Source organism: Chelonia mydas, chromosome 1 (genome assembly GCF_015237465.2).
Source record: "Chelonia mydas isolate rCheMyd1 chromosome 1, rCheMyd1.pri.v2, whole genome shotgun sequence".
Lineage (NCBI taxonomy): Eukaryota > Metazoa > Chordata > Testudines > Cheloniidae > Chelonia > Chelonia mydas.
The window spans coordinates 8,727,878-8,753,805 of NC_057849.1; the positions used below are offsets into that span (position 1 = coordinate 8,727,878).

A 25,928-nucleotide genomic window follows, 5' to 3' on the forward strand; every position below is an offset into this window, starting at 1 on the left:
ACTCAAGCAAAGTATGCAGGGCTGGCGGTGCAATTCTACCCGGAAAAGTGACCAAGATGGCACTATGGGAGGGGCTTCATGTTTGTCTCCCCATGTTCTTTCCTACATGCCACGCTGCAACCCGCCCCGGGGCGGGAGAGCCACGCTGCGATCTTTTCCTGCTCACACATCAGCACCAGGACTACATGCTCTGCAGGGTCACAGCCTGCCCCAAGTTACACCTCTGCCCTCGGGAGGCCTAAAGCTCAGTAACAGCTCTGGGGTGGTGCACACGGAGGTACGGACTCCAGCTCCCTCTCTCATAGCGTGCTGACAGGTAGAGGTAACCGCAAAGCTGACGCTGCACACAGAGCAGGAAGGGGCATTTGTAGTCACTTTTCAGAGGAGATCTGCGCTAAGGCCTCATGCGGGAGATGCTCTCAGAGCCCCACCTCCAGCCAGTGCCTGACTGAGCAGTTTGGATTCACTTGAAGTGTAGGATCCACGTCTCGGCCTCACTGCTTGGGAGAGCAGAAAGGGGTGGGAGCACCATGGAGCTGATGCCCAGCCTGCAGAAGGGGAGCAGCCAGCGCAGGACACGGAGCGTCCCAGTACTCCTTAGAGGCTGTTGCTGGGGGTGGAGAACACCCACTCGGATGCCTGGCTGCTCGGTTCAGATCGCAGCGCAGCCCGTGGCTGTTACTGGGGCAGGGAAGGGAAGAGGAGGGAACGAAAGACAGGCTGACCTGTGCACAGTGCCGTTCCCTGCAGCGTTTTAGGCTGGGACATGGGTAGGTTTTGGTGAGAGATTTCATGGCCTGGGTCCTCCCCCCCCAGGAGCGAACGTGCAGCTCAGGGGAAGGCAGTCCAGTGGAGCAAACCAGCGTTCGTGGCTCATTCTCCGGGAAGGCCCAGAGTCCCCACTGCAAACAGTTAACAGGAGACTGCAGCTGTGGCGGGAAGCGGCAGCAGCTAGAGTCATGCACTGTCACCGTTTAAGCAGCCAGCACTTCGCATGCGTTACCTGCTTAGCTTGTTCTTTCCGAAATACCCCTAGCTGCTCCACCTGTACAATGGGGCGAGCAACGAAGACACAAGTGAACACACCAGAAACAGAGCACCCACGACAAAGACCATCCCGCCTGCTAAGAGTCTACAAGGGGGATCTCAGGCAGGATTTACACGGCGCCCTTCTCCTTGGTGACTTGGTGCCATGGCAAAGGGGTGGTTGGCCCCTGGAGCTCAAGAGGGGTGCCGGTCTGTTCTCTCTCCAGATCCCAACCAGCCTGTGTCGTGCAGAAGGTCAGCCTAGCTCATCCCAGCAGCCCTGCTGGCCCTACGGATCAGATTGAGGGGACCAGCCTCTCTGCGATCTTAGTGACTGCTTTGCTGTGCCGATGGCCCCATCCCTCTGAAATCACGTCCACGTGCAACTGGTTCAGCAGGCGCTTTGACCTATCGCACAGCTGAGCTGACCAGCTGCAGGGACAGATTAACTCTCGGGAGCAGAAATGCTGCTTTCCAGGCCAAAGTCACCAGCCAAGCTGGCCACGTAGTGGAATTAGCTGGCCAGGTCAACCACCTTTCAAAGGACTTGCCCAGCAGGCATCAGTGGGCTGTTCATGGGGGCCAGAAAGGCTTAGGGGCACCGTTTGCTGCAGGTCTGGAGAAACTTGCTTCCCTTCTCCACTCCCAACTGGCAGCCCTGACACCCTTGCGTAGCACTTCGCTGGGGGGCGGGGGTACAATTGGCCTTTAACAGCAGACCCCAAAGCTCTCTGACAGAGTCCTACCCAGGGCAGTTTCACGTCCAAACCGCTGGAGCCCTAGTAGGCGAGTCAGGACTTTCCCTTCCCTTCTCAGTCACTAGCCTTCTCCCTTCCTGCTGTCGGCCCGGGCAAGCCCAAGCCAAGCAGAACGCGTAGCGGGTGCCCTACCTGAGCCGTCAGCTTCTGCCTCTCCTCCTGGAACTTTTGCCTCTCCTCAAGGACCCTGACTTTGGCGTTCTCGTACTTGTTGGTCATGGCCTCCAGCTTCTTAACTGCATCTTCAGCCTCTCGCTGGCTCCCAGCCACCAGCTTCTCAGACTCCACCTTGAGGGCCTCCATCTCCTGGCTGTGCTTCTCCTTCACCTGGCTGAGCTCGGCATCAAACTTCTGCCGCCCTTGGCTGGATTGCTCACTGAGCACTTGGTTCTCCTCCATCAGCTGGGTGTTGGCCCGCTGGAGCACAGCAAGCCGCTCTGCGGAACTGGCATTCTCCCCCTGCAGCCTCTGCACAGCGCGATCTTGTTCGGAGAGCCTCTCCTTGAGGGAGAGGAGCTCTGCCAGTTCCAGCTTGGCTCTGGCAAGCTCTGCCTCCAGAGCACTGGCTGCTTTCTGCCTCTGCTCCAGCTCCTTGCAATGTTTGCTTTCCAGGGAGGACTGCTCAGCCTGCTGCTGCTGGTAGAGGCGTTTCACTGGCATCAGCTCCCCGACCAGCGCTTGGGCATTCGTGAGCTCTAGCTGCAGAGAGGACAAGAGCTGTTCCTTCTGGAAGCATTTCTCCTGCCAGGCCTTCACCTCTTGGCGGAGCTCCTCCTGGCATTCACCTTGGGCGCTCAGTTCCCTCTTCAGGGCCTCTATGGACATCCTCTGCTTCTCTGTCTCCTCCTGGTAGGCCTGCACTTCGGCCTTCATCCGAGCGCATCTCTCTGCTGCTCGAGAAGCGGCAGTGGCCATCTCAGTCTGGAGCATCCGCAGCCTCTCCTCCAGCTTCTTGCTCTTCTCCGACTCCGCCATGATCAGGCGCTTCAGCTCCTTGCTCTCTCCCTCCTTCTCCAAGACCTGCAGGTGGAGAATGGACACTTCCTGCTCCAGGCTGCCAATCAGGCTGTTTTTCCTCTCCACTTCCTGACAGCACTGGGACATTTGTTCCTTCCAGCTGTCCTCCAACTTGCCCTTCTCTTGAACTGAAGAGCGCAGAGATGCCAGCTCCTTCTCTGCTGTAGCAATGGAGTCTTTACTCTGGACCAGCTCTCTCCCCTTATCCAAGAGCTCTTTCTTCAGTGTCTCTATGGTGCCATCTTGCCCAGCCTGTACTGACCTAGAGGCTTCCAGGAGTTTCTCCAGCTCCAACACCTTCTGCTTGTGCTGCGTCACCTCTCCCCTCAGGGCCTCCAGCTGGGCTTCCTGATGCTCCGAAGTGGCTGCTTTAGTTTGAGCTGCTGCTTTCTCCAGGCTGGCAATGGTCTCTCGCTGCTCCCTGCACTTCTGCTCCAGTTTCTCCATTTCAGAGTGGAGCATCTCACTCTCCTTCAGCTTCTCCTGGTAGAGATCTTGGTTGGAGCTGGATTCCTGCTCCGTGTGTCGGATCTTCTCCTCCAAGCTTTTGAGAGACATCTCCTTGGAGTACACAATGGACTTGATGCTGTCAATCTCGGCTTCTCGGGTCCTGGCAACCTCCAGGAAGCCCTGCAGCTCATTTTCCATCTTGGCCGCCCGCTCCTTCAGTGCCTCCACAGAGGCAAGCTCCCCTTTCAACTTGACAACAGTCTTTTGAAGGTCTCTCAGCTCCTCGTTACGAGACACGTTTTTCAGACGGAGCTCGTCCAGCTCCCCTTCCTTCTCCTCGATCAATTCCAGGGACCTGGCCAGCTCCTGCTGGTGAGCAGAACGCTCGGCCCTTTGCTCATTGATGGAGTTCTGCAGCTGGACTTCCAGCTCTGCCTTGCTGGCTTTCTCTGCTGCGAGGCCTGCCTTGGCTTGCTCCATCTCCCCTGTCAGATGCTTCATCTCCGTGTCTCGAAGAGCTAGCTCCTGTTTCTGCTTCTGCAGGGTTTCTTCCAGCCTGGCGTTCAGCAGCTTAACCTCACCAGACAGTTTCTCCGCTTCTAGTTCTCTCTCCTTCAGGACCAACGCTGCTCTGGAGAGATCAGACTCCGTAGCTGTTAGCTCCTCACGCTTCTGTTCTCCAAGACGCTTCACCGTAGCTTCAAGCTCTGTTGTCTTGAGCCTTTCATCGGACAACTCCTTGGTGACAACCTTGAGTGCCTCAGCTGCCTTCTGTGCATCCATCTCCAGCCGAGCTAGGCGCTGGGCTGCTTCCTGCTGGGACACTGCTGTCTTCTCCTGCAGAGAGGAGAGATCGTCCCTGAGTTTTAGCTCCACGCTCTCCTTCTTCTTGACCTGGGCGAGGGCGTTGGAGAGGTCAGTCTGAAGCAGTGCCAGCCTCTCTTCTTGCTCTGTGGTCAGGCACTTCATCTGCGCCACCAGCTCCGCCACTTTGCCCTGCTCCACCTGGAGCTGCTGGCAGGCCTGTTTGTGGTCTCCACTCAGAGCTTTTATTGTCTCCTCCAGCCTCTCACGCTCTCCTTCACCCCCTTTAGCGGCCGAAGACATTTCTGCCAGCTGACATTGCAGCCTCTCTGTCTTTGCCCTGTATTCATCTCCCAGCTGCTGCACCTGCAGCTTGAGCGCTTGTCTCTTAGCTTGCTCCTCGCCCACCTCCTGCACAGCCTGATCTCGGTGCTCTGCCAGCTTCTGCATTTGGGACTCCAGCTCAGTTATCCTTTTAAGATTCCCTTCAAGGGTCTCTGAAGCTCTCCTCTTCTCATCCTCCAAGATCCCCTCTGTGTTCCGGACGGACTCTTCCATGGACAGGAGCCGCTCTTGGAGCTGGGCGTTTTCCTTGGCCAGCCTCTCCTTGTCTGAGAATTTCTGCTGACCTTCTTGCAGCTTGTTCTCCAGTTCTCGGAGCTGGGCTCTCAGTGACTCAGCAGCTGCTGCTTGGGCCTCGCCCTGCGAGCACTGGGCAGTGAGTTCAAGGACTCTGGCGTCCAGCTCTTGGACCCTCTGGCTCAATTCAATTTTTTCCCTCTGTATCTCTATGGCAGAGGCCTGGCTAGCATCTCTGGCTTTCTCCAAAGCTTGCAGCTGAGCGGTCAGGGCTGCCAGCTCCGCTTCCTGTTCCTGCTGGAATTCTTGTAGCTGCCGCAGGGCAGACTCCTTTTCCTGCATGGCCTTCGCATGCTCTTCTCTCAAAGATGCCAGGTGTCTGGCTTTCCCTTTGCTTGTAGCTTCCATCTGCTGGGTGAACTGCACCAGCTTCTCCTCGCTGTGCTTGAGGGTGTCACTGAGCTGGTCCACTTGCACGCTCAGTCCTTGGATGGTCTCTCTGGAGGATTGCTCTTGCTTCTGGAGATCTTCGGCCAGCTGTCCCTTCTGAATCCTCTCCTCCTCCACCTGCTCGTGAAGAGTCACCAGCTCCTGGTCCCTCTGGAGGAGGAAGCTGTTTAGCTTAGCAATCTCTGCGGTGAGTGTGTTTACCTGGGCGGACAGGCGCTCCTCCTGCACTCTGGAGTCCTGTTCCAGCTTCTCTTTAGCCAGGTGGAGCTCAGAGACTGAGCTCTGGAGGTTGGCGATGAGGCCCGTGAGCTGAAGTTTCTCCTCTTCAAAGCAGCTCCGTTCGGACTGAAGATCTGCCTCACGGAGGCCCTTCTCCTCTTCCAGCTGCAGGATTGTGGCTTGGAGCTCTATCCCTTTAGCAGAGAGGCTGGCCACTTCCTGCTTTAAGTCTTCAAGCTGATGAGAGAAAGGAAACACTCATCAGTGGTATTCCACAACCGTTCAGGAGATCTAGACACTTCTGCCCCACAGAGACCTGCTAGCTCTTCCTCCCCACCAGCAGCACCATATTCCTGGCGAACCCAACGCTCGTTAACTCGACCTGGCTCCTGTGTGTTTTTAGTTCTCCCACCATTGCCATGCTCCAGAGCAAAAGCTGCCTTTCCTGAGCTGAGACCTCCCCCAGCACTGCCACTATAGGGTAACAGGAGACCACCACAGCCAGCAAGCACATCAGGGGCCACCCTCTGAAATACGTACTATGCAGAAAGGGATCGTGCTTGGGAATCTCTCACCCTCAGAATGCCCATTACCATGCCAGGCAGCAGGAGAGAACTGTTGCTTAGCCATCTTTATCCTCTATCCTTAGTCATCTGTATCCTCCCTCCATAACCAGGAGTGCCTCACTCTTCTACCACTCCCCCTGCCCAGCCGGGAGAAAGATGTCCCTGCCAATGCTGCTTGGTAAGTCAGAAGAGCTATCAGTTGCTTCTGAGCTGGGAAATGGAGAATCACTCTCAAAGGGACTGGGGCTCTCCTCGGCATGCAAGCGTTCAGCTCTTTAGTTTCTTGCTGCTATGCTAGCAGGCTGGCTGCAGACACTCTTTAAACAAGGGGCTGGTTATGAATCACACAGATTTAGGCAGGGCTTCCTGTGCTCTGCTTTCCTCAATAGATCAGGGTATTTTTCTGAAGTCCTCTACACTTGCTGCCACTGTAGCTCCTCCTTTGACTTGAGCAAGAAGCCATACCTTCAGGATGTCCCCCATAACCTCTCCCTTCTCCTGCGTGGCATTCTCCCCCAGCTTTGTCATCTGGTCTTCCAGCAGAGAGATCTTCCCCTGCAGAATCTCCATCTTCTCTTCCAAGCATTTCTGGGGAACAAGACAGAAGAGTGAGGAAGGTAGCAAAAGTGGGAGGGGAACAAACAATCATAGAAATGTGGGGCTGGAAGGGATTCTCTAATCCTTGAAGTCTTTAAACCATGATTTGAGGACTTCAATAGCTCAGACATAGGTGAGAGGTTTTTTGTAGGAGTGGTGGGTGAAATTCTGTGGCCTGCGTTGTGCAGGAGGTCAGATTAGATGATCATAATGGTCCCTTCTGACCTAAATATCTATGAATCTATAAGGTCATATAGTCTACCCCCGTGTCCAGAGGCAGGACCAAGTAAACCTGGACCATCCCTGACAGGTGTTTGTCTAACCTGGTCTTACAAACCTCCAGTTTTGGAGATTCCACAACCTCCCTTGGAAGCCTATTGCAGAGCTCACCTCCCCTGAGAGTTAGGAAGATTTTTTCTAAGCTGTAACCTAACTCTCCCTTGCTGCATACCAAGCCTTGTCCTATCTTCAGTGGACATTCAGTGGACATGCAGAACAATTGATCACTGTCCTCTTCATAAAAGCCCTTAATATACCAAGACTTAACAGGTCCCCCCTCAGTTTAGTTCTCAAGTCCAGGTTTTTTTAACCTTTCCTAATAGGTCAGGTTTTCTCAAGTCTCTGATCATTTTTGGTGCTTCTTTGGTCTCCTGGTCTCCACCTCCAGCAGCTAAAGTCTCACCCTAACTGATAAAGGCCCAAGGCTCCTCTTCCCACTGCTGGGATTCCAGAGCCCCACCCCCCTCCACACTCTGCACTGCTGACATCTTTTCTCAGGAGGATAGAATGGACTCTTAGCTAACGCTACGCACAACCCGCGTGTTGGTATTACTGCTGATCCACCCAAAGCACTCCTCCCTCAGAGACAGACAAGCTGCCTCCACACTACTCGTTAGCCCAGAGGGCACAAGCTTGGTAACCAAGTTCAGAGTGCTGGATCCCTATCACCCACCCCAGTAGGACTCGTGATGTAGAGGAGTTGCCTGGTTCTGTCGGGCGTAACGCACAACATTCCCTACCTTCTCGTGGAGGGCGGTGTGGAGCTCAGTCTCCAGGCGGGCTTGTTTCTCCCCCGACTCCATCAGCGCCGCGTTGTGTTCCTCGGAGAGCTCGTTCAAAGCTTCTTGAAGCTGCATCAAGTGGCTGGCGAACTCCCGCAGCTGTACCAAAATGAAAGATGCCCAAACACCGCCTGGTTATCAAGTGCACGCAGAGCGGGCTGTTCAGCTCAGCCTTCCTTTACACAAGAGCCTTGTGCTCAGCAGCACACAGGGGATTATTTTCCATAGTCTTTATGCCCCCTGTCACTGTTGTATCCAGCAGCCTTGCACACATTCGTTTATTCTCTCAATCCCTCTGGGCGGGAGATTGTACTAGTAGGATTTTATGTTTGTATTTTGTATAATTTAGAATGAAAAATAAAAAATGAGATAATAATGTAACATGTATTAAATGTATTGATGTATGATTTGCCCGTATTCTGTCAGCCACCCTTTTTGAATAGCAGAAAGGAATGGCCCAGTATGCCATTGGTAGAGATGCAGCAGCCATCTTTGTGTCTGGACCAATTTCAAGGCCGTAACAGACCTTTGAGAGTCACCGTTTTGTTGTAGGGTTAGCATTTTAAAACAAGTAAAAGAATGCCATGATTGTTTTCTTTTGCATTGCAACTTGATGTTCCTGTTCAAAATGTTGTGTGTAAATTAATTCTGTTTTGTGTGTGAATAAGAAATGTGTGTGTTAAAAAATAAGCGTGAAGGCCATTGCGGAGCCAGATGGTCTAGGAAGGAACGGGAGACAGATGCAAGGGCACCAGGAGGCTGCAACAAGCCCCTATTGAAATGTCAGAGGAGGGCAGATTGAGGACTCTGAAAATGAGACAGGCACCTATCAATGGGGACAAGATAGCTGTGATCAAAATGAGCCTGGGGTAACTCCCTGAGGAACTTAATAAAAGAACAAGAATGAGAAGGACAATTTAAGAAAACAAGCACTTGTCAAACAACAACTGATGACAGCATGACGGTGCAGAACTCATGGGTCCCAAGGAAGGAAAAATCACTATAGAAACAGGGTGCCTTGCCATGAAACTTTGGGTTCATCCTGCCAAGACTTCCCCGGAGCATCGTGTTGTGATCAACGGAACCCGGCTCCTCCCTACCCGGGATCAACCTTGCTGGCCACTAGATTGATCTGGACTGGTAACTATAACATCGACTGGCGGGACAATGCATGTGTGTGGTGTGATTGAATGCATATGCTAATCGTATCTTCACTAAATGTGGCATATTGCCTTTTCCCTTGAAAAAGATCCCACGTGCTTCTTATAAGCATAACATTTTTGCTGGAGAATTGCAAAAGGGGGAAGACATGCGCTGTGATTGTTGAACATACTGCTAAATATTGCTAAAAGGTATACCACACGTATAAAGTGATCAACCATACCCCCGGTCGCAGAAGTGCCAGGCAATAGGGGGAGGATTAGAGTCCTCGTTCCGACCCGTCTATCGGGGACAACTATACAAATAAGATATATACAAACTGTCTAGGTATATACACCCCTCCGTCATAGAGGTGCCGGGCCATAAGGGGGAGAATTAGAGTCCTCACTGTCAGGGAAAAAATTATATAGGTGAACATACCCTCGGTCGTAGCAGGATCAAGCCCAAAAGGTAGAGCCTTAGCATTTCCTCCTCCTGCTCTGTCAGGCAGAGTTTTTAGTGTGTATTGACTTTTGTGTTTTGTAAGTCCCAGCATGAGCGTGGGCACACAAAAAAAAGTTATAAAGGTAAAAGAAATTCATAAAGAAATACGTTTAGGTGAAAGGAGTCCCCTAAAAACAAAGCTCAAAAAGAGCAGAAAAAATTGACATTCATACAGGAAATGACTCCTTTTAAGACAATTTTGCAAAAGTTTGGGCACAGCCCATGGAACGAACAAGCATTAGCCGATGTCCATACAATCTCTGGTTTGGAAGATAGATTGGCAAAATATCTGTTAGTCTACAGGCTATCCACCCCATTAAAGAGAGACTCGGCTGCAATCTGGCTATCGTGGGAAGCATGCCAAGACATTCCTTCACTTGGCTAGCTGCCAGGAGAACACATGATAAACTCAGTGTATCTGAACAAAAAACACTGGCCACTGGGGTCCAAAGCCAGTTAGACATTCTCAAAAATACCCTAAAATAAGTTAAAATAAAAGAAAGGGAATTATCTAAACAAACAAAAGAAACCAAGCATAACAAGATCAGTATTAGCCACAGTTTACAGACCGGGAATGGAGGTGCAGGGTAGTTTAAATCACTCAGGAAGCGGGTGGCAGAGTTGGTAACTCTCTTGAATCCCAGTCCAGCGCTTTACCATCACCAGCTGGCCCACGTTCTTCCCCAAAAGCATCATTACTGAGGGGTCAGCTGAATGCAACCTACGCTGCCAACCCTTCCTTACTAACAGGAACGTTTTATAAAAAGAACCTGAATGGCAAAGCATCCAGTACCAGCAGATTCAAATGAAGTATGGCAAATTTACTCTCAAACGGACACCACTGTCAGGGCAAGGTCAGGCCAAAACAGAGGCCGGGTATAAAACTAGCCATTATAAATGCAGCTACAGTACAGGTGCAATGCGCGCTGCTACCCCATGCTCTGACTGCAATGGTTTGTACCATTACTGCGGGGAAGAAGGGGTGCCCCGTACCTTGAATGAGAGGTCCCCATTCTCCTCGGAGAGCTGGCTGATTTTTCGGTCCATCTGGCCTTTTTCAGTCTTCAGGTCCTGACATTGCTTTAGGGCCTCATGCAAACGCAGGATCAAGCTGCGGGAGAGAAGATGGCATTACACTGTCTGCCTAGCAGGAGAGAGACTTGAGAGAGGAGCTGGGAAGCTGCTCTCAAAGAGAGAATCATCATAATCCTCCTGAGGACGCTGATGGGGAAAACGAGGCACATCCCGTATTCTCGTGGCACCTCAATGTCACAATAAAAGGTCAGAGCCTGGTTTAGTTCCTGTCTCCCAGCCCCACAGCCAGACTTTGACAGCCAAGTCTAGAATGGAGATGGGGCTAAGCAAAAGTCAATGTTCAGACCTCCATGAAACATATCATGCCTACTCTGAAGGGGAAGCTTAGAGGCTGCTGCAGGATTCCTACTGGTAGATACCCCAGCAGGGATCACCCTTTCCAGGCTGAAGCAAGACAGATTCCTCAGCCTAAATGTACCATTGTAGAGTGAGCAGCATCTGCCAGGACTTCAGAGATAAGGCAGCATGCCATGGAGTTTGGGATCACAGTCACTAGCCTTGTCTTCCTCTCTCTGGTCACGCCGGACGGATGGTGCATGCCCCGCAAAGGGAGAAGTTGCTGTTCATGGAACTGAGTTTCACTCCCTAGAGACAGCACTGGGGTAAGTCAACACCAATTTACGCCCACTGAGGAGCTGATGCACAATCTTTTGAGGACTAGTTTTCTGGCAGGATAGGAAGACAACAGTAGTCTTGGGGTTTGGTGAGGACCCAGGTCCTCCCCACAGATTCAGCGTGAGTCTGATTACAGCACATGTATGCGGGGGCGCTCATGAGCAGTCCAAGGAACAGACACACTAAAAATATACAGTGACAGAGATCCACCTCCTCCCTGGTATCTGCCATAGCAGAGGATGCAGAGTAGGGCGTCGGGCAACGTTTTCTAATCACTCTTGGCTCATGCATTACATAAATGATAGGCAGCACCTATCTGAGGGACCCACAAGCCCTGGACACCAATCTAGCAGGAGCCCTAGTAGAAAGAAGCTACTTCGGAGGAGTTACCTTTCATTCTTTTCCTGCAGCTCTTCCAGCTGCTTTGGCTCCAGCTGATCAGCCGCTTGTCTCTCATTGAGAAGAGTTAGGCGGTCTATCCGTTGCTGCATCATGGTGATTTGAGTCTCTGGGAAAGAGGAAGAGAAGCAGCTGTTACTAGCCGGTTGGAAGCCTAAACGACAAGCACTGATCATACCAGCACTGATCATACCAGGAGGAGACTCAGGACAGGGGTGCCCCGAGCGTGGCCTGCAGCTGCTACTTGACTCCCATACCCAGGAGGAGTCGGATTACGTGCATGCCTGTGCTGGAGCAGCTTTTTGTTGCTGGTAACATAGCGAAGGGAACCATCATCATACAGAGCCCACGTAGCCAACAGGGAAAGCTGCCAAGATGTTGAGCTCATTTCAAATACAGACGGTGCAGTGTCACCTATTTGCTCTGGTCAGAGCTTGGAAGGGGAGAACCTGCATGTGACCACTGGATCCCTTGGAACCAACTGGCAGAGGGTTTTTACACGGATCCCCTGGGTCAGATATACGCATAACAGTGCGCCAAAGGGTGGCATGTGAGGTCTCTATGGATAATATTTAAGGAGTTATAGATCTAGACTGAAAAGTATGTTCTTAAAATCCTGGCCACCAGGCAGGTGATAAACCTCAGACAGGTTTTTTTCAGGTAGGAGGCAACAGATGCTTATCTCTGTGTCTGGCCACATGCATACAGTATGTCTTATAACGGAGACCTGTTCGCATACTAAACCGGATACTGGTTGAAAGATTGCAAATCCTACAAGAAAAGAAACGATCAGCGAGTGTCATGCTGTTTGTGACAAAAAACAAAGGATTGTTAGGGTATATCAGGGAATGCAAGGAGACACAGGATCCTCTACTGAGGAGGGAAATGGTTAGCGTGTTTGCTTCATGAAAAGGGAGTCACAGCCAGCCAGGCTGTACAACACTGCAAGGATTTGGGGATGAGCTATATTTGATTAATTATAAGGATATCTTGTTAATGAAGTCTAAGCTCTAGAATGCTTGTTATGATTTATTTTATACATAATCATTTGTTTCCAATACTTCTCTTTGCTACTGGCTTGAATCTCTGTGCTTTGTTAAAACAAATTTATACTCGATTTTGCTAGAAACCAAGTGCATTGTATTAAGTGGAGTGGGATCAGAGGTGCACTTTGGAAGCAGCAAACCTGTAAATGCCGTGAGTATATAGTGGAACAAGGGCTGGGGAAACGCTCATACGGCTCGAGGGTGCCTCTTGCTAACCTGCAAAGAGGCAGCGGGGCCTGCAGCACCTAGATAATGCTAGTGTTGCCTGTGGCCAGTGGAGTTGAAAAGCTTGACCCACAGCAGGCACAGACAGGCTTCCTCACGCGAAGGGCAGGTGGTAAGAGGCAGCAAGGCCTCGCAACGCTGAGTACCCTCGGGAAGCGTCACACCACGTCCTCTCCAATACGTGCCTGCTCCACGGGCCGTACTGACGGTCTGCACAGGCAGGTTCAATGGGCTCCTGACAAACAGCCAGCACCACTGAGGGCCTGCTCCTGGAACAGACAGTGCAGCCACCATGTACAGAAAGGGACTGGGTAGCCCTCTAGGGCTCCCTTCCAACACTGGAGAGCAGAGATGCCCAAGACTTGCAAGCCTTCAGCCTCCAAACAAGACAGATCCATGGCACCAACACCGTGGGCTTGGCAGTACTTGCAGCCGGAAGAGGGTGCTCCAATATACACTGTCAGCCAGATCCCCCCCGATTCCCCAGATTACGCCGATAGCTACTGACCCTTCTCTGTGATGAGTTTGCGGTTCTCGGTCAGTTCCAGCTCCAGCTCATCCCGGTTTTCCCTCTCGTCTGCCAGCTGCTTCTTCAGCCGTCTCAGCTGGAACTGCGGGGTCTGCATGATGTCGCCCATGGGGGAGGCAGGCGAGCCAGGAAGGAAGCTGTAAAGAAAGCACCAGCCATACAACACATGATACCACAGGCCAGAGAAGGAGGAGCAGTCCCTCACGCTTACTCCTTAGCACAGGGGTGGGCAAATTTTTTGGCCCGAGGGCCACTTCAGCTTTGCAAAACTGTTCAGAGGGCCAGGTAGGGAAGGCTGTGCCTCACCAAACAGCCTGCCCCGCCCCACTTCCCGCCCCCTGACTGCCCCCCTCAGAACCTCCAACCCATCCAACACCCCCTCCCGGGACCCCACCCCCTAACCAAGCCCCCTCCCCCCCCCCCGCTCCCTGTCCCCTGACCCCTATCCACACCCCCACCCCTGATAGCCCCCCCGGGACTTCCACACGTATCCCCTGTCCCCTGACTGCCCCCCCGCCCCTTATCTAACACCCCCAGCCCCTTACCATGCTGCTCAGAGCAGCAGGACCGGCAGCCCCGCCGCCCAGCCATGCCGCATGCGCTGTGCGGCGGGCCAGAGCTCACTGGCAGCGCAGTGAGGTGAGGCTGCAGGGGAGGGGGGACAGCAGGGGAGGGGCCAGGGGCTAGCCAGGTGCTCATGGGCCTGGCCGGATGCGGCCTGCGGGCCGTAGTTTGCCCACCTCTGCCTTATCAGAATCTCAGACCTGTTATGGTAACAATGGCTATCACAGTGACCACATAGTACCGTACACCAGTGTGAAAAGGAGGACCCGTACTTCTATCCCACTCACTGAACGGGGCTCAGGCCTGGAGTGTGTGCAGAAATACCTTCCAGTCCAGGACAAGTCCCCTCCATATCCCTTAATACTGCAGTCAGAGTCACCAGGGTGAGAGAGATTTTAGCTTAGTTCTCGCTGGGCTGTCTCTGATCTTCGCTGCTCTCCCAGCCTTTCACAAGATGCTGCAGACTGGCCTTTGCCATGGGGACAGGCTGATCAGACTCTCAGAACTTGCTGCTCCAGGGGGATGTGCTTTGTTCACTGGCTATCAGCGACAGGACACCGGGCTAAACGGACCAGTGGTTTGAGCTGATCTGGCAATGACTATGTTCCGAGGCCCACCTCTCAGGAAGGAGTTTTTAATCTGCTGAGCACCCTGCCCTAGAGCCCCAGGACGCCGTTACAGCCGGGCTATCCCCGTGAAAGCCAGTCTCCCCAGGAAGGCGGAGAACATACTTGTTCATGCTGGATGAGGAGGCGATCTTCTGCAGCTCCAGGAAGCGCACCTCTCGCTTGTGCTGGCGGGAGAACACGGGGGACTGCTCCTCGGAGCTCGTGCTGGAGATGCTGGAGGATGACAGCGGCACTGGGGAGAGCAAACGTGAGACCTTGAGTTGCCGGCTGTAGCGCCAGAGGGGATGGCTTTGAAGCATAAAGCCTCAGGTTTGAAACGTCTACGTTTCTAGGAACCACAGGTCAGCCCAACCCTTCGTCTTTCCAAACAGGTTACTGTGGGGTTTCCAGATAAGGCCTTAAACCTCTCCTCCCCACATGGTCTTGTCGCTCTACATGGGAATCCAAGAGGAAGGGGTTTGCCCTGCTTGCTTTGGTGGCTGAGGCAAAACGTCCCCTTCCCCCACTGCTGTCCTGTGGGCTTCCCGCCTAGCTACCTTCCCAGAGGTGGCTGCCTTTTAGACGCACTGTCTGTTGTGCTGTTTGCGAAACGGTTGGAATCCACCAGAACGCGAGGTGGCCGTGCAGACTAGTCTAGTCTTTTCAGAGCCGGCCAGAGACCCAGCGCTTCGCTGGGTCAGTGATTTCTATATTGCCTGTGATTGTGGCAGCCAGGAGCTCTGGTTTTGGAAATACAGACAGCGCCACTTCTTTGAAGATTTGGTAGCTGTGGCCTGCACTGCTGCAGCACAAGGAGTGACGCTCTCCCCGAGAGGAAAGGCCCCGTAAAAGCATTATGCATCAGTGCAAGACCCCAGGGAAGGAGAGGTCACTAGAACAGAGCGCAGACAGGGAGTCGTGACTATGCATGGCAGACCCTGCCATCTCAGGGCTCCGTCCTGCGTCACGGGCTTGCATCAGAACCATTTGGGGAAGTCTGCACTGCAGCTACTTCACTCTTGAACTGCAGCAGCTCGTCAGTTTCAGCACGTCAGGTTTTTATCCTGCTAGAAAACATTTCCCGTACTGACTAGAAGCAACAGTATTAACATAGGGGGTTACATTCGGGGAGGAAGGTGCCAAAGGCTTGGGGCATTCAGGAACGGTTCTCGCTGCTATCATCATCAAGGCCAATCACTTTCTATTAACCTTCAGACTTAGTGAGGCTCTGGAGATATGCCAGCGTGGTGTTGACATTACGTCCAATGACTACTGCCCCCTACCCAGGGCTTGGCTGCTTATTAAGGTTTCGTGCCAGCAATGCATGCTATTTTGTGTTACGTGACTCCATCCAAGCCAGCCTGAATGATTCATTGCTGTTAAACCTTCATACACAAAGCACTCACCTTTCTTCTGCAGGAAGAGCTCCAGGTTCTCATTCAGGCTCTCTTCGTTGTCAAGCACAAACTTGAGGACGGTCGCCAGCTCAGCCTGAGACACAGACCCATCAGTGTTAGCAGATATGCTGTGGCTGCAGCCCCATCCTCAAAAGGAGCAGCTGTTGCTTAGCAACTGTGCAAGCACTGGGAAGGCAGTTCAGTAGGATGCCAGCTCCCCATACCCCAATCTGTTGTGCTGGAAAGGGGAAGTATTGGGGAGCTGACACTGTGACCCAGAAGTTAAAGCCTGGTCAGATCTGAGGGGGTCTTTCTCCGTGCATTGAAACACAAAGTCCATCTCCAAGTCTATCCACCAACAGCAGGGGTTTGTGGATCCACTGGAAGGGGAGAAGGAGAAAGATTCCTCCCTTGAGTCCATCCATCTCAACACCTCAGTGAGGCAGGTCATTATTAGCCCCATTTTCCAGATGATGGAACCAAGGTGAAGTGACTCACCCAAGGTCACACTGCAACTCAATGGCAGAGATAGGACTAGAACCCCAAGCCTTAGTCACAAGGCCATCCTTCTCAGCTTACATGGCAAGCCCAGATGGGAGGATGCTTCCCCCCTTTCACGCCCATTGCTTGGGCAGTGGCTGTGGGGAGAACCCAACCGGGAACCAGATAGTAGCAGAGGAAGGGGGACATCACGCAAAAGCCTACAGCGGGGGTCTGAATGCAGCTGGCGAGGGCTACCTGGATTTTGTACTCAAACTCGTTCCAGTCCCTGGGGCTTTTGGTGCTCATGGAGGCGTGGTATAGGAGCAGCATGGTCACCTGCAAACAGACACTGCAGCGTCACAAAGGGGAAACAAGCCTCACAAATCACACGTTCAAATGCAGAGTCATTCCACTATCCCAGCAGTGCTGCCTTTACTAGGCTGCTGGGAGAGATGTGTCTGGAGACGCCAGAGACACTCACCCCTTTGCTCAGGGGCATCTGGCAGGATCCCCTGACCAGAGTTCTCAATCCCGCTAAGATTCATACCCCAAGCGTTCTTGAACAAGGGGCGGGTTGAGATGCCGTTCATAGAGTGGCTCTGGGAGGGGAAGGAAATGCTAAGCTGTTCCTCTCCAACCAGGAACTCCCCAGTGCACTGGAACCTCCACCTTGCGCTCTGTGCCCCTTGGAGTGCATACATTCTTCAGGGGGCTACTGGGTCCCCGTTAGGGCTAAGTTTAGATAGGATGGCTGTGACGCCGAAGGTCCCGTAAGACTTGTCATCCCCGGATAGGCCTGTCTTTACTGAGTGCTAGTGCAGGTGAAAAGACAGGTACCTTGGCCAGCTCCAGCTCCTCCCCCTCCAAGAGTTTTGGTATGGACACGGGGCTTTCCATGGTTGACTTGTGCTTGCAGTGCTCTGCAACGAGAATCCAGAGAGTTCTAGGCACACATCCTTGCACTGACCCCTGGGGGATGGACTAGACCGGACCTCGGGTCTCCTCCCTCATCTTCCGTTTCCAACGCCATTGTGGGCCAACCTCCCACCCCAACCCCTGCTCACCCACCATTAGAGTGAGGGGCAGTGTAAACAAGACACCACTGAGCTGAAACCCCGGGAAAAAGGAATCTCTGCCTTTGCTCCATAGGCAGTGTGAAACATGGCAGCAGGCTCACTGACAGAGCCAGGCCTCATATCTAGAGCACCGGTAACCCGGCCATCCCCTGCCAAAAATCCCTCTGCTTCATCCTTTAGTGTGCTTCCTACAACCCACTCCTCCAATTAAAGTCCCCCGCACCATCTTTGGGATCCCTCTGTTCCCTTTAGTCTTCTACCACCAGCTCCCCGCAAACCATCAACTCTGAGCTCAGTCCCCACTTCCCCTGCGGAGATTCAGCTCAGCAGCTAGCCGGCACAGGGTTTCCAGCTGGGTTTGGCTGAGGCACAAGGAGGTCACTGACATGTCCCAAAGGGCCAGCCAATCAGTGGGCCAGCTGGCATTAGAACACCAAACATTGGCACCTCGTGTTTGGCACTGGCCATTGGAGCACACCATCACCCTGGCCTCTGGAAGCCTGCCCAGCAGGATGCCTCTAGGGTGTGCATTTGCAGGTGCCCCCTAGAAGCACTTGCCGCTTGATGCCATGGATTCAGGGTAGCACTGCTTACATCCAAAGGGCCTAGGCCACATGGATGACTCTGACCTATTCTACCTATAAGAACCTGGAATTAGGCCACAAGCACAGGGGTAGAATGTGCAGGGGAGGTGGTGAGCTCAGACACAGCTGCGAGATTCTTACTCTGTAGAAAGCTCTGGATGAATTCGATCCTCTCCGGCAAGGGCTGCTGCAGAACAGACTGTCCCTCTTCAGAGCCATGGCTGAAAGAGTGCACACGGGTTACTTTAATACTCAGGGCTCAAGTGAGGCAGATGCTGCTTATACGGGGCGTGTTGCTTTGTTACAGACAGGCTGGCTGCTATGCAATAGACCACAAGCCTAGCCTGTTTCCTGTGCCAGCTCAAGTAACAAGCCTAGCCAAGATTGGAGAGTCCCCGCAAGGATTGGGGCAGTGCACCCAAATCATGCAGGTTACAGACCCTGACAATGGCTGGAGCCCTTTACCACCTACAACCTCCATGAAACACACGTGCTTCTCAACCGCCACCCCAGATTCCAACTAGGTCCAACTGGTAAACACAGATCCGCCCCTCCCTGTTTGTGCAGGAACTTGACATTAACTGTAGTTTTGTTTATTTCCTTATTCGTGAACCAGCCAGACAGCACAGCTCTGGGAATTAATGTTACTGCTGCTGACTAGCCAGCAGAGGGAGCTCTCAAATATATATTTCTTCACTAAATGAATGAGGAAGTGGATTTACCCCTCAGCTCTTTCTAACCTGGTGGGAAGCAGCTTGCCGTTTAGCGCCATTTGGACGCAGCTCCACAATAGGATCTACTTTGGAAAGTGCCTCTTGCTCCCTGGAAAACTTTTCAAGTGTCCCTACTTGGGGTACACAGCTCTGCTAGAGCTAGTGGCTCAGAGCTTTTCACATGGGTCTGACCGTTCTGGTGCTTTAAAGGAGGTTTATATTAAGAACCCAAACATGAACAGATTACGGGCCAAATTCTGACATGGAAATGCAGCTGCATACACCAGTAGGAGTCAGCAGAGATGCACTCTTACACCAAGTCTGAGTTCAGTCTTAGACAGTTGCATTTTAAGTTGCACCAAATTTTAACGGGGAATTGGGAGTTAACTGCCAAGGCCCAGTTCAAGACGCCACGTTTCCCCTACAAGAGCATTAGCTCCTGCTCGAATTGCTCACATGCGTGCAACCCTTGCTAGTGTCGGGTTTGTCTGACGTCCTCTGCCCTTGCAGGGGAAACCCGAGGTCCTTGAACTCAGGGGCTTGGCCGATAGGGAAGAAGAATGTTGGACGCCGATATTGTGTTTGAAATTTTGTAATGTGCATGTGGAGCGTCAGCACTTTGGGATTTTCAAACGAGTCTCCTCATACTTCAGTGAGTTCACCTGCAGATTAGCAGGTCCCACAACACCTTCCCTTTATGATCCCCTACGGCCAGGCCCAGTCAGTACATACAGCCCATGATCCTTGCGCTGCTTTGTTAAGATGAGTTAGAAAGCAGATGAAGGAGATTAACCAGGGCTGACTAAATATATCCCCTGCAGGACACAATCAGATCCCAGCTCCAGAGTGGGCTCTCCTTATGCAGTATGAGAGATAATTATAGATCACACGCTTCCACAAAGACTCCTGAAGGAAGGATTTGAAATGCAGTGCAATGTTTGAATGTGAATGAGTCTCACTACACACTCTCCTACCAGAGACTCCTTTCCAGTTCAATAATGACAAAGAACTCAATCCTGGAGCACGCTCAGTTCTACTATTCCAGCTTCCATTAGGTTTGACACGATCACTCCAACTCGCAGCCAATGAACATTGCTCCCAAAAGAGCTACTCCTACAAACCCATTCCCCAAAGTAACACCACTTCCTCCCCCACAGGCCTCTGCACCCCTCACTTATGGAAATGAATAGAGCCCTTTGCGATAGGGGGGATTTACCAATCCTGCACAGATACACAGAAGCAAGCCTGACGTTCCCAGGGGGCAGCAAGGCAGGCACTGGGAGGAGAACAGCCTCACCACTGCCAGGGCTTCCCCAAGTTACTCCCTTCCACGTAGCATTGACACGGGAGCTCCCAGCCTTGGAATGGTGCAGCTCAGAATAAGGAGTGTCTATGGGACGCGGCTCCTATTTACTGCACAGAGCTGCTCTGTGCTATTCCAGCCTCACCCGTGTCCATTTCACCAAGTAGAATGAGTTTAGCAGCTTTCACACACTTCGGAGGCCTTTCTCTGCAGCCACATTAGGACAGCAGCAGCCACCAGCTAAGAAGTAAAAGGCTGATCCTTACAGTCCATCACAACTGCATCAAAACAATGTAAATCTCGGGCTGTTAAGGCGGCGATCCTGTCCTAATACTACCCACCAACACCAGATAAAGAAACAGATCTTCAACTGTCTGGCAAGGAATCACTTATCGACAGTTGTGGTTGTGAAATGTGTACTTTGTTTTCCCTATACGGTCCCTATTTCTCTATTGTTTATCTGTCTGGTTCTTTGGTTGTTTGTCTGTTGCATAGCTAATTTTGCACGATTGGGTAAAGAATTGTTTCACAGGATTTTAGGATTGGTCAAAGAATTACACTGTAGTTCCTGAGTCCTGCTTAGCTATGCCTTAACCAATCATTTTAAACCTCAAGTTTCACTATATAAACTGGGGTCCAGAAGGAAGCTCTTTGGAACCTAACTCCAGGACACGGCCCAAGATCAGAGCTGTCAGACCTCAACACCCTGCTAATCATATCATACAGAAGCTGGAGGAGCCCTGGACAACCTGATCCTGACTGGCCACCAGGAAAAGTTGGTCTGCCTTGTTGGGAGTGGTGAGCACTGTACGCTTAGTGTGTGTATTCTGTTTTGGTAACTGTTAATAAATAGAGGTTAAGAATATTACTGGGTAAAGCTCTTTCACTGGCAAAAGGCCCTGCAAACCTGTAGAAGATTAGGTCCTGAGCCCTAGGAACTGGGTAAAGGTGCGCGGCTTTTGCTCGGAGCCCTAGCAACTGGGAAAGGGTGGGGGTGCCAAAATTAACAGGCTTACGCCTTGAGCGCATGGAAGGGTAAAGGTGGAGTGCCCTTGTGGGAAACACACTCCCATTAGCCCTTCAGAGCCAACAGCTACAGGAGGGTGAACTGGACTCTACTATGGATGGTGCATCATTAGAGGAGCTACCAGAGTTCCAACTGCAGGACCAAATTCTATCCTTGGTTACACCTGTGCGGCCCTGATGAAGGCAACTACGCTGCACAGGTGTCACTTAAGGTTCTGCCGGCCAAATCCTGCCTAAACTACGGATCACAGTGTCTGAGAAAGAAAGGAAGGAAAGAAAGAAAAGAATCCTGCTGGATTCCAGGGGAACCTGCGGGGCTGCCAGTTAGAAAAGCCACCTTTTACTCCGTTTGCTGTGTTGGTGGAGCTGTGTCGGTCACAGGATATGAGAGAGACAAGGTGGGGAGACCAACATCTGTTGGCGAGAGAGAAAAGCTATTGAGCTTATACAGAGCTCTTCGTCAGGTCTGGGAAAGGCACTCAGAGTGTCACGGCTAAATACACGGTGGAACAGATTGTTAAGCCTAAAGAGTTAACACATGTTGCAAGAGACCATTCCAGGTGAAGTGAACAGTTAACTCCTCTGCAGTCCAGGACAAAGGGCGGGGGTTAGTGAATTACGGATTGTTGTAATGAGACATAAATCCAGTGCCTTTATTGAGTCCATGATGTTTAGTGTCTAGCAAAGTTCGGAATTTAAGCTCCCAGGCTCGTCTGCTGAAGGTGTTGTGCAGGTCTCCCTTGAGGGAGGGCTAAGAAGTCAAACATGGAGCGATCATTCTGTGAAAAGCGTACACCAAGAGGATTGATGCCGAAGTATTGGAAGCACAGTCAGCACTGAGGGCCCCCACCCCTCCCACCCCCGTGTCATTCTGCTTCCCAGGGCAGAGCTGCATTTTCACAGGGTTTGTTAGCATGGCGACAGACTCCATTTTAGAAGGGACTGGATTTGTAATAATCTAAGGAACCAAGGTGCAGGCAATTCAGACTCTCCTACTGTGGGGGAGGTGCTTCAATGCTGGGGCAGCTGGAATTGCAACCAGGAAAAACTACTGTGAATGAAAAGCAAACAGGCAGCAGAGCAAGGGACTTGAGAGCACATTGCACAAAGGAACTAGGGTAACGGCCACACCTTTCCCATCAGACCTTCAGGGGACTCTTCCTAATGCTCCCCAGCTGATAAGCAGGCTCAGGACCCATTGCCCTTTCCCACGGCAGACAGGCTTAGCGCTCAGATATTATGGTGATGGGTGGCAGCCTAAAACCCTCTAATTCTTGGTTAGAGACCAGCATGGCAGTTTGAAGGGAAACTCCATAGTTGCTTCCACTCACACTTTGTCGATGATCTTGAGGAAGACACAGCAGTCCTGGAGCTGTGACAGAGCACTCAGGGGACTGTCGACCTTCAGGCTGTTCACCTGGGGACAGGACAGGACAGTCAAAAACTAGGAACCCACTAGCAAGCACATATCACCCAGCTCTGCTAGTGACTGACTGGGTGACCTTGGCCTCGAAAGCTTAGATCCTACCGCAGGAGCTGGTCCAGTTCCAGCCCTAAATCTACCCCCCAACCACCATCGTGGACTGTATGCCCAGTACGACTCCTGCACCCTATGACAAGATAGTCACACAGCCAAAGACAAGACATTAGCATGGGCCTCATTCATAATGCATTTCCCCAGAGATGCTCAGAGGCAGCATAAAGTTTGCCAAGGACATTCTGCCTCATTTACAACTAGACTGACCGGATAGGGTAGCGTCAGTAAAAAAAACTCCCTTCTGGCCTCCAGCTGTGCTTTAGCCACTAGACTCATGGCCCCTGCACTGGTTTCAGGGCAAGTTTCCAAGGCGGGACTGACTGGGCACAGCGTTCCCCGTTACAGTTACTTCTCACTTAACGCTGTCCCAGTTAACGTTGTTTCGTTGCCATGTTGCTGATCAATGAGGAAACATGCTCGTTTAAAGTTGTGCAGTGCTCCCTTCTAACGTCGTCGTTTGGCAGCCGCCTGCTTTGTCCACTGCTTGCAGAAAGAGCACCCTGTTGGAGCGAGCTGGTGGGGGTTTAGAACCAGGGTGAGTCGGCAGCCCCCCATCAGCTCTCCTAAGTTCCCTTGCAGCAGCTGCCCAGCAGGCTACCAATTGCCAGCAGTTCAGCTGTCCCTCCCCCACTGCCCTGTGCTGCTCCTGCCCTCTGCCTTGGAACTGCTCCCGGGATCCTCCTGCTTGCTGTGCAGGGAGAGGTGGGGGGGAGAAAGAAGGGTGCTAATGTCAGGATGTCCCCCTGCCCCCCGCTCCTTTACCCCATCTCCACAAAGCGGCAGGGACGGACACAACAGGGCTCAGGACAGAGGGAGCTTGCTGGCAGCAGCTGCTGTCTCAACTTGCTTATCTACTTAAAAAGGTAGTGTACTCAGAGTGGGGCCAGAGTACTTAAAGGGGCAATGTGCACCCCTCTCTCACACACACACACACACACGTTGTTGTGTGTCTGTCTCTCTCTGCCATGCTGTCTCCCCTCCCTCCATTCCTGCTGCGTTGTAGAGTGTGAGGCTACATTAACAACGTGTTAACCCCTGAGGGCTCAGCCGAGGGCTAGTTCGTCATTTAGCAGCAAGGCATTCCCTGGGAAATATCCCACCCTCTGACTTCACCACCTCAACCAAGCTTCCCCATCATTGCTGTGTACAGTATTAAATTGTTTCTGGCAAAAAAAAATTTCCTTGGAACCTAATCCCCTCTATTTACATTAATTCTTATGGGGAAATTGGATTCGCTTAACATCGTTTCGCTTAAAGTAGCATTTTTCAGGAACAGAATTACAATGTTAAGTGAAAAGAAAAGGAGTACTTGTGGCACCTTAGAGACTAACCAATTTATTTGAGCATAAGCTTTCGTTTAGTCTCTAAGGTGCCACAAGTACTCCTTTTCTTTTTGCAAATACAGACTAACACGGCTGTTACTCTGAAACCTAATGTTAAGCGAGTAGTTACTGTACTCATCAACAGGAATTGTGAGCAAACGTCCCCTCACCTACCGCCCGGTAAAATCTGTAGAACTCAGAGCCTTACACAGAGCAGGTCAGAAGGTTACAACACAAACCAGTGCCCACTCAACTGCATTCACTCTAATGGTTGATCCCTGCTCAGTGCTGCAGAAGAGGTTCCCCATCCCACGGCTCCCTACCCACATCCCCATGGATAAGTGCATGCTCAAAGAAGCAGGAGCAATTAAGAAGGCCTTGCACCAAGTGGAGAAGAGCCTATCCACTCATATGACATGGCAGGCAGGCAAAAGTAAGGCATGGACACTTTACCCAGGCCAGGAGAGCACTGGCCCTCGTAGCATGAAGAGACATCTTTGTGACGCTGCCAGGTTACCCTCCAAACCTACAAGGGCCAAGAAAAAAAAAAAGCAGTTAAAGCCTGAATGGAACATGCAGATTCATGTACACCCAGCACTGGACATTGATTCGGATAAGGGAGGAACTAATGAAAGGCGACTCTGCTTCTACGGCCCCTTTCCTCCGAGTATCTCTGCACAGTTTACAGAAGTGGTAAGACAGCATCCCAATTCACTGGCAGGAAGGCAGAGGTTAAGTGGTTCTGCTGTGATACAGCCAAATACACCCCAGGTCTCCTGGCTTCCAGACCCCTGCCAGATTGCCAGATATTTATTTAGCACGTTTCAAGCTTCCTTAAGGGATTCACTTTATCCAGCTTACAAGTGCAGCCACCTCTGGGGTAGAACAGATGCATTTCTGCCACACAACAATGTTACAACTGTTTGGGAGGAGTAGCAAAGAATGCCACATCCACCTGAATGCACAGTGAAGTAGTAGTCTGAGGACCTAAGTCCCCGAGTTGAAACAGCTCAGATACCAATTAAAAAATGCCTTGGACCTATGTTGTCTGAGAGAGGCCTGAAGTTTACGTCTCAGCTGAAAGCCACTCAAAATTCTACAGCGTGTTTATTTCACCTCCCCAAGCTGTTCTCTCTGTGGCGTAATCAATTTTATTACAGTAGTGTCTAGATACCGACCAATATCAGAGTCCCATTGTGCTTAGGGCTGGATAAAGACAGTAGTAGACAGTCCCTTTCCCAAAGAGCATCGGTCTAAATAGGGAGAGACACAGCGTAGGGGAAGCAAAATCTGCAGAATAGCTGATTCTAAAGAAAACCACTGCCAGGCTGTCTGCTGAATCCCGTCTTGGCTCCCAGGAGAGACCATTAATCTTTGCTGGGCATGGTAAGTTATGCAGAGAGCGGGGGTTCTAGGTTAAATGTGTCTCACCACTGTTGACGTAGGGAGCAGGTGGTGAATGCCATGGTGATGGGAAGACCAGAGAGATTTACTCTAAGCTCTATCAGCCCTGTTGTAAGCACAAATTGGAGTTACAGTAGGCCTGGATTTAATTCTCCATATCCATTTACAGAATCAGGTTCCAAACTAGCCACCAGTTGAGATTTAGCAACCATTTGCAGGATCTCCTCCTTCCCCACAACATTTGGTGCCACCTCCTCTAGCACTTGGACGGCTTGTGGGGTAGCACCAGGGTTCCAAAAAAGAAACTAGCCTACTCGGGGCTGTGGGATCTTCTGCTAAGATACAAGCACTAGGGTAAGGGCAGGAGTCATCGAATTATAACAGTCCAAAGGCCCACAAGCAGGGCTGCCCCGGATCCCCCCAGGCACTTCCCGTTGTACGGCCCAAGACTAGTGGAGAAGCGTCATTACCACATCCTGGACAAGTAGAGACACTGGAGTATTTCAGAACCCAAAGGCGTGTGCTGTCCCCACTCAGAACGCTGACTTGCCATTGTAGCTCAGCTTCCTGTAGGCTCAGTAAGGCAGAGATCAAGTATTTTTTGGACTAGCCCTGTTCCCCCGCACCACCCTTAGCCCCCTAGTCACTGCAGTGCCTTCTATTTCAAGTCCTAAGCTTTGTCTGACCCCCCATTTCACTGCCAGTCTAAGGAGCAGGTCCGTTGACAGCAGTACAGGACTGAACAGAGTACTGGGGTCAAGGATTCCCAATGTCTAACCCAGCTCTGAGACCAGCTCTTCCTCTGGCCTTGAAAACACTCTGCCTTCATCT

The 25,928-nt window shown here is 51.8% G+C and overlaps 1 protein-coding gene across 9 annotated transcripts in view; it reads right to left on the reverse strand.

Moving 5' to 3' along the window:
* The window catches only part of NUMA1 (nuclear mitotic apparatus protein 1), a 60,129-nt gene that overhangs the window by 13,117 nt on the left and 21,084 nt on the right, over positions 1-25,928 (reverse strand). For all 9 annotated transcript variants that reach the window (XM_043526956.1, XM_043526950.1, XM_037912301.2 and 6 more), the window contains 14 exons: positions 24,147-24,219; positions 22,166-22,251; positions 17,934-18,013; positions 16,970-17,052; positions 16,388-16,468; positions 15,659-15,743; positions 14,376-14,505; positions 13,060-13,217; positions 11,272-11,389; positions 10,165-10,282; positions 7,486-7,626; positions 6,335-6,457; positions 1,917-5,540; positions 1,004-1,045 (listed from right to left, as the gene is read on the reverse strand). In XM_043526956.1, coding sequence (XP_043382891.1) covers positions 1,004-1,045; positions 1,917-5,540; positions 6,335-6,457; positions 7,486-7,626; positions 10,165-10,282; positions 11,272-11,389; positions 13,060-13,217; positions 14,376-14,505; positions 15,659-15,743; positions 16,388-16,468; positions 16,970-17,052; positions 17,934-18,013; positions 22,166-22,251; positions 24,147-24,188 — 4,911 coding nt within the window. In that variant the 5' untranslated portion in view covers positions 24,189-24,219. The remainder of the gene's footprint in view (positions 1-1,003; positions 1,046-1,916; positions 5,541-6,334; positions 6,458-7,485; positions 7,627-10,164; positions 10,283-11,271; positions 11,390-13,059; positions 13,218-14,375; positions 14,506-15,658; positions 15,744-16,387; positions 16,469-16,969; positions 17,053-17,933; positions 18,014-22,165; positions 22,252-24,146; positions 24,220-25,928) is intronic.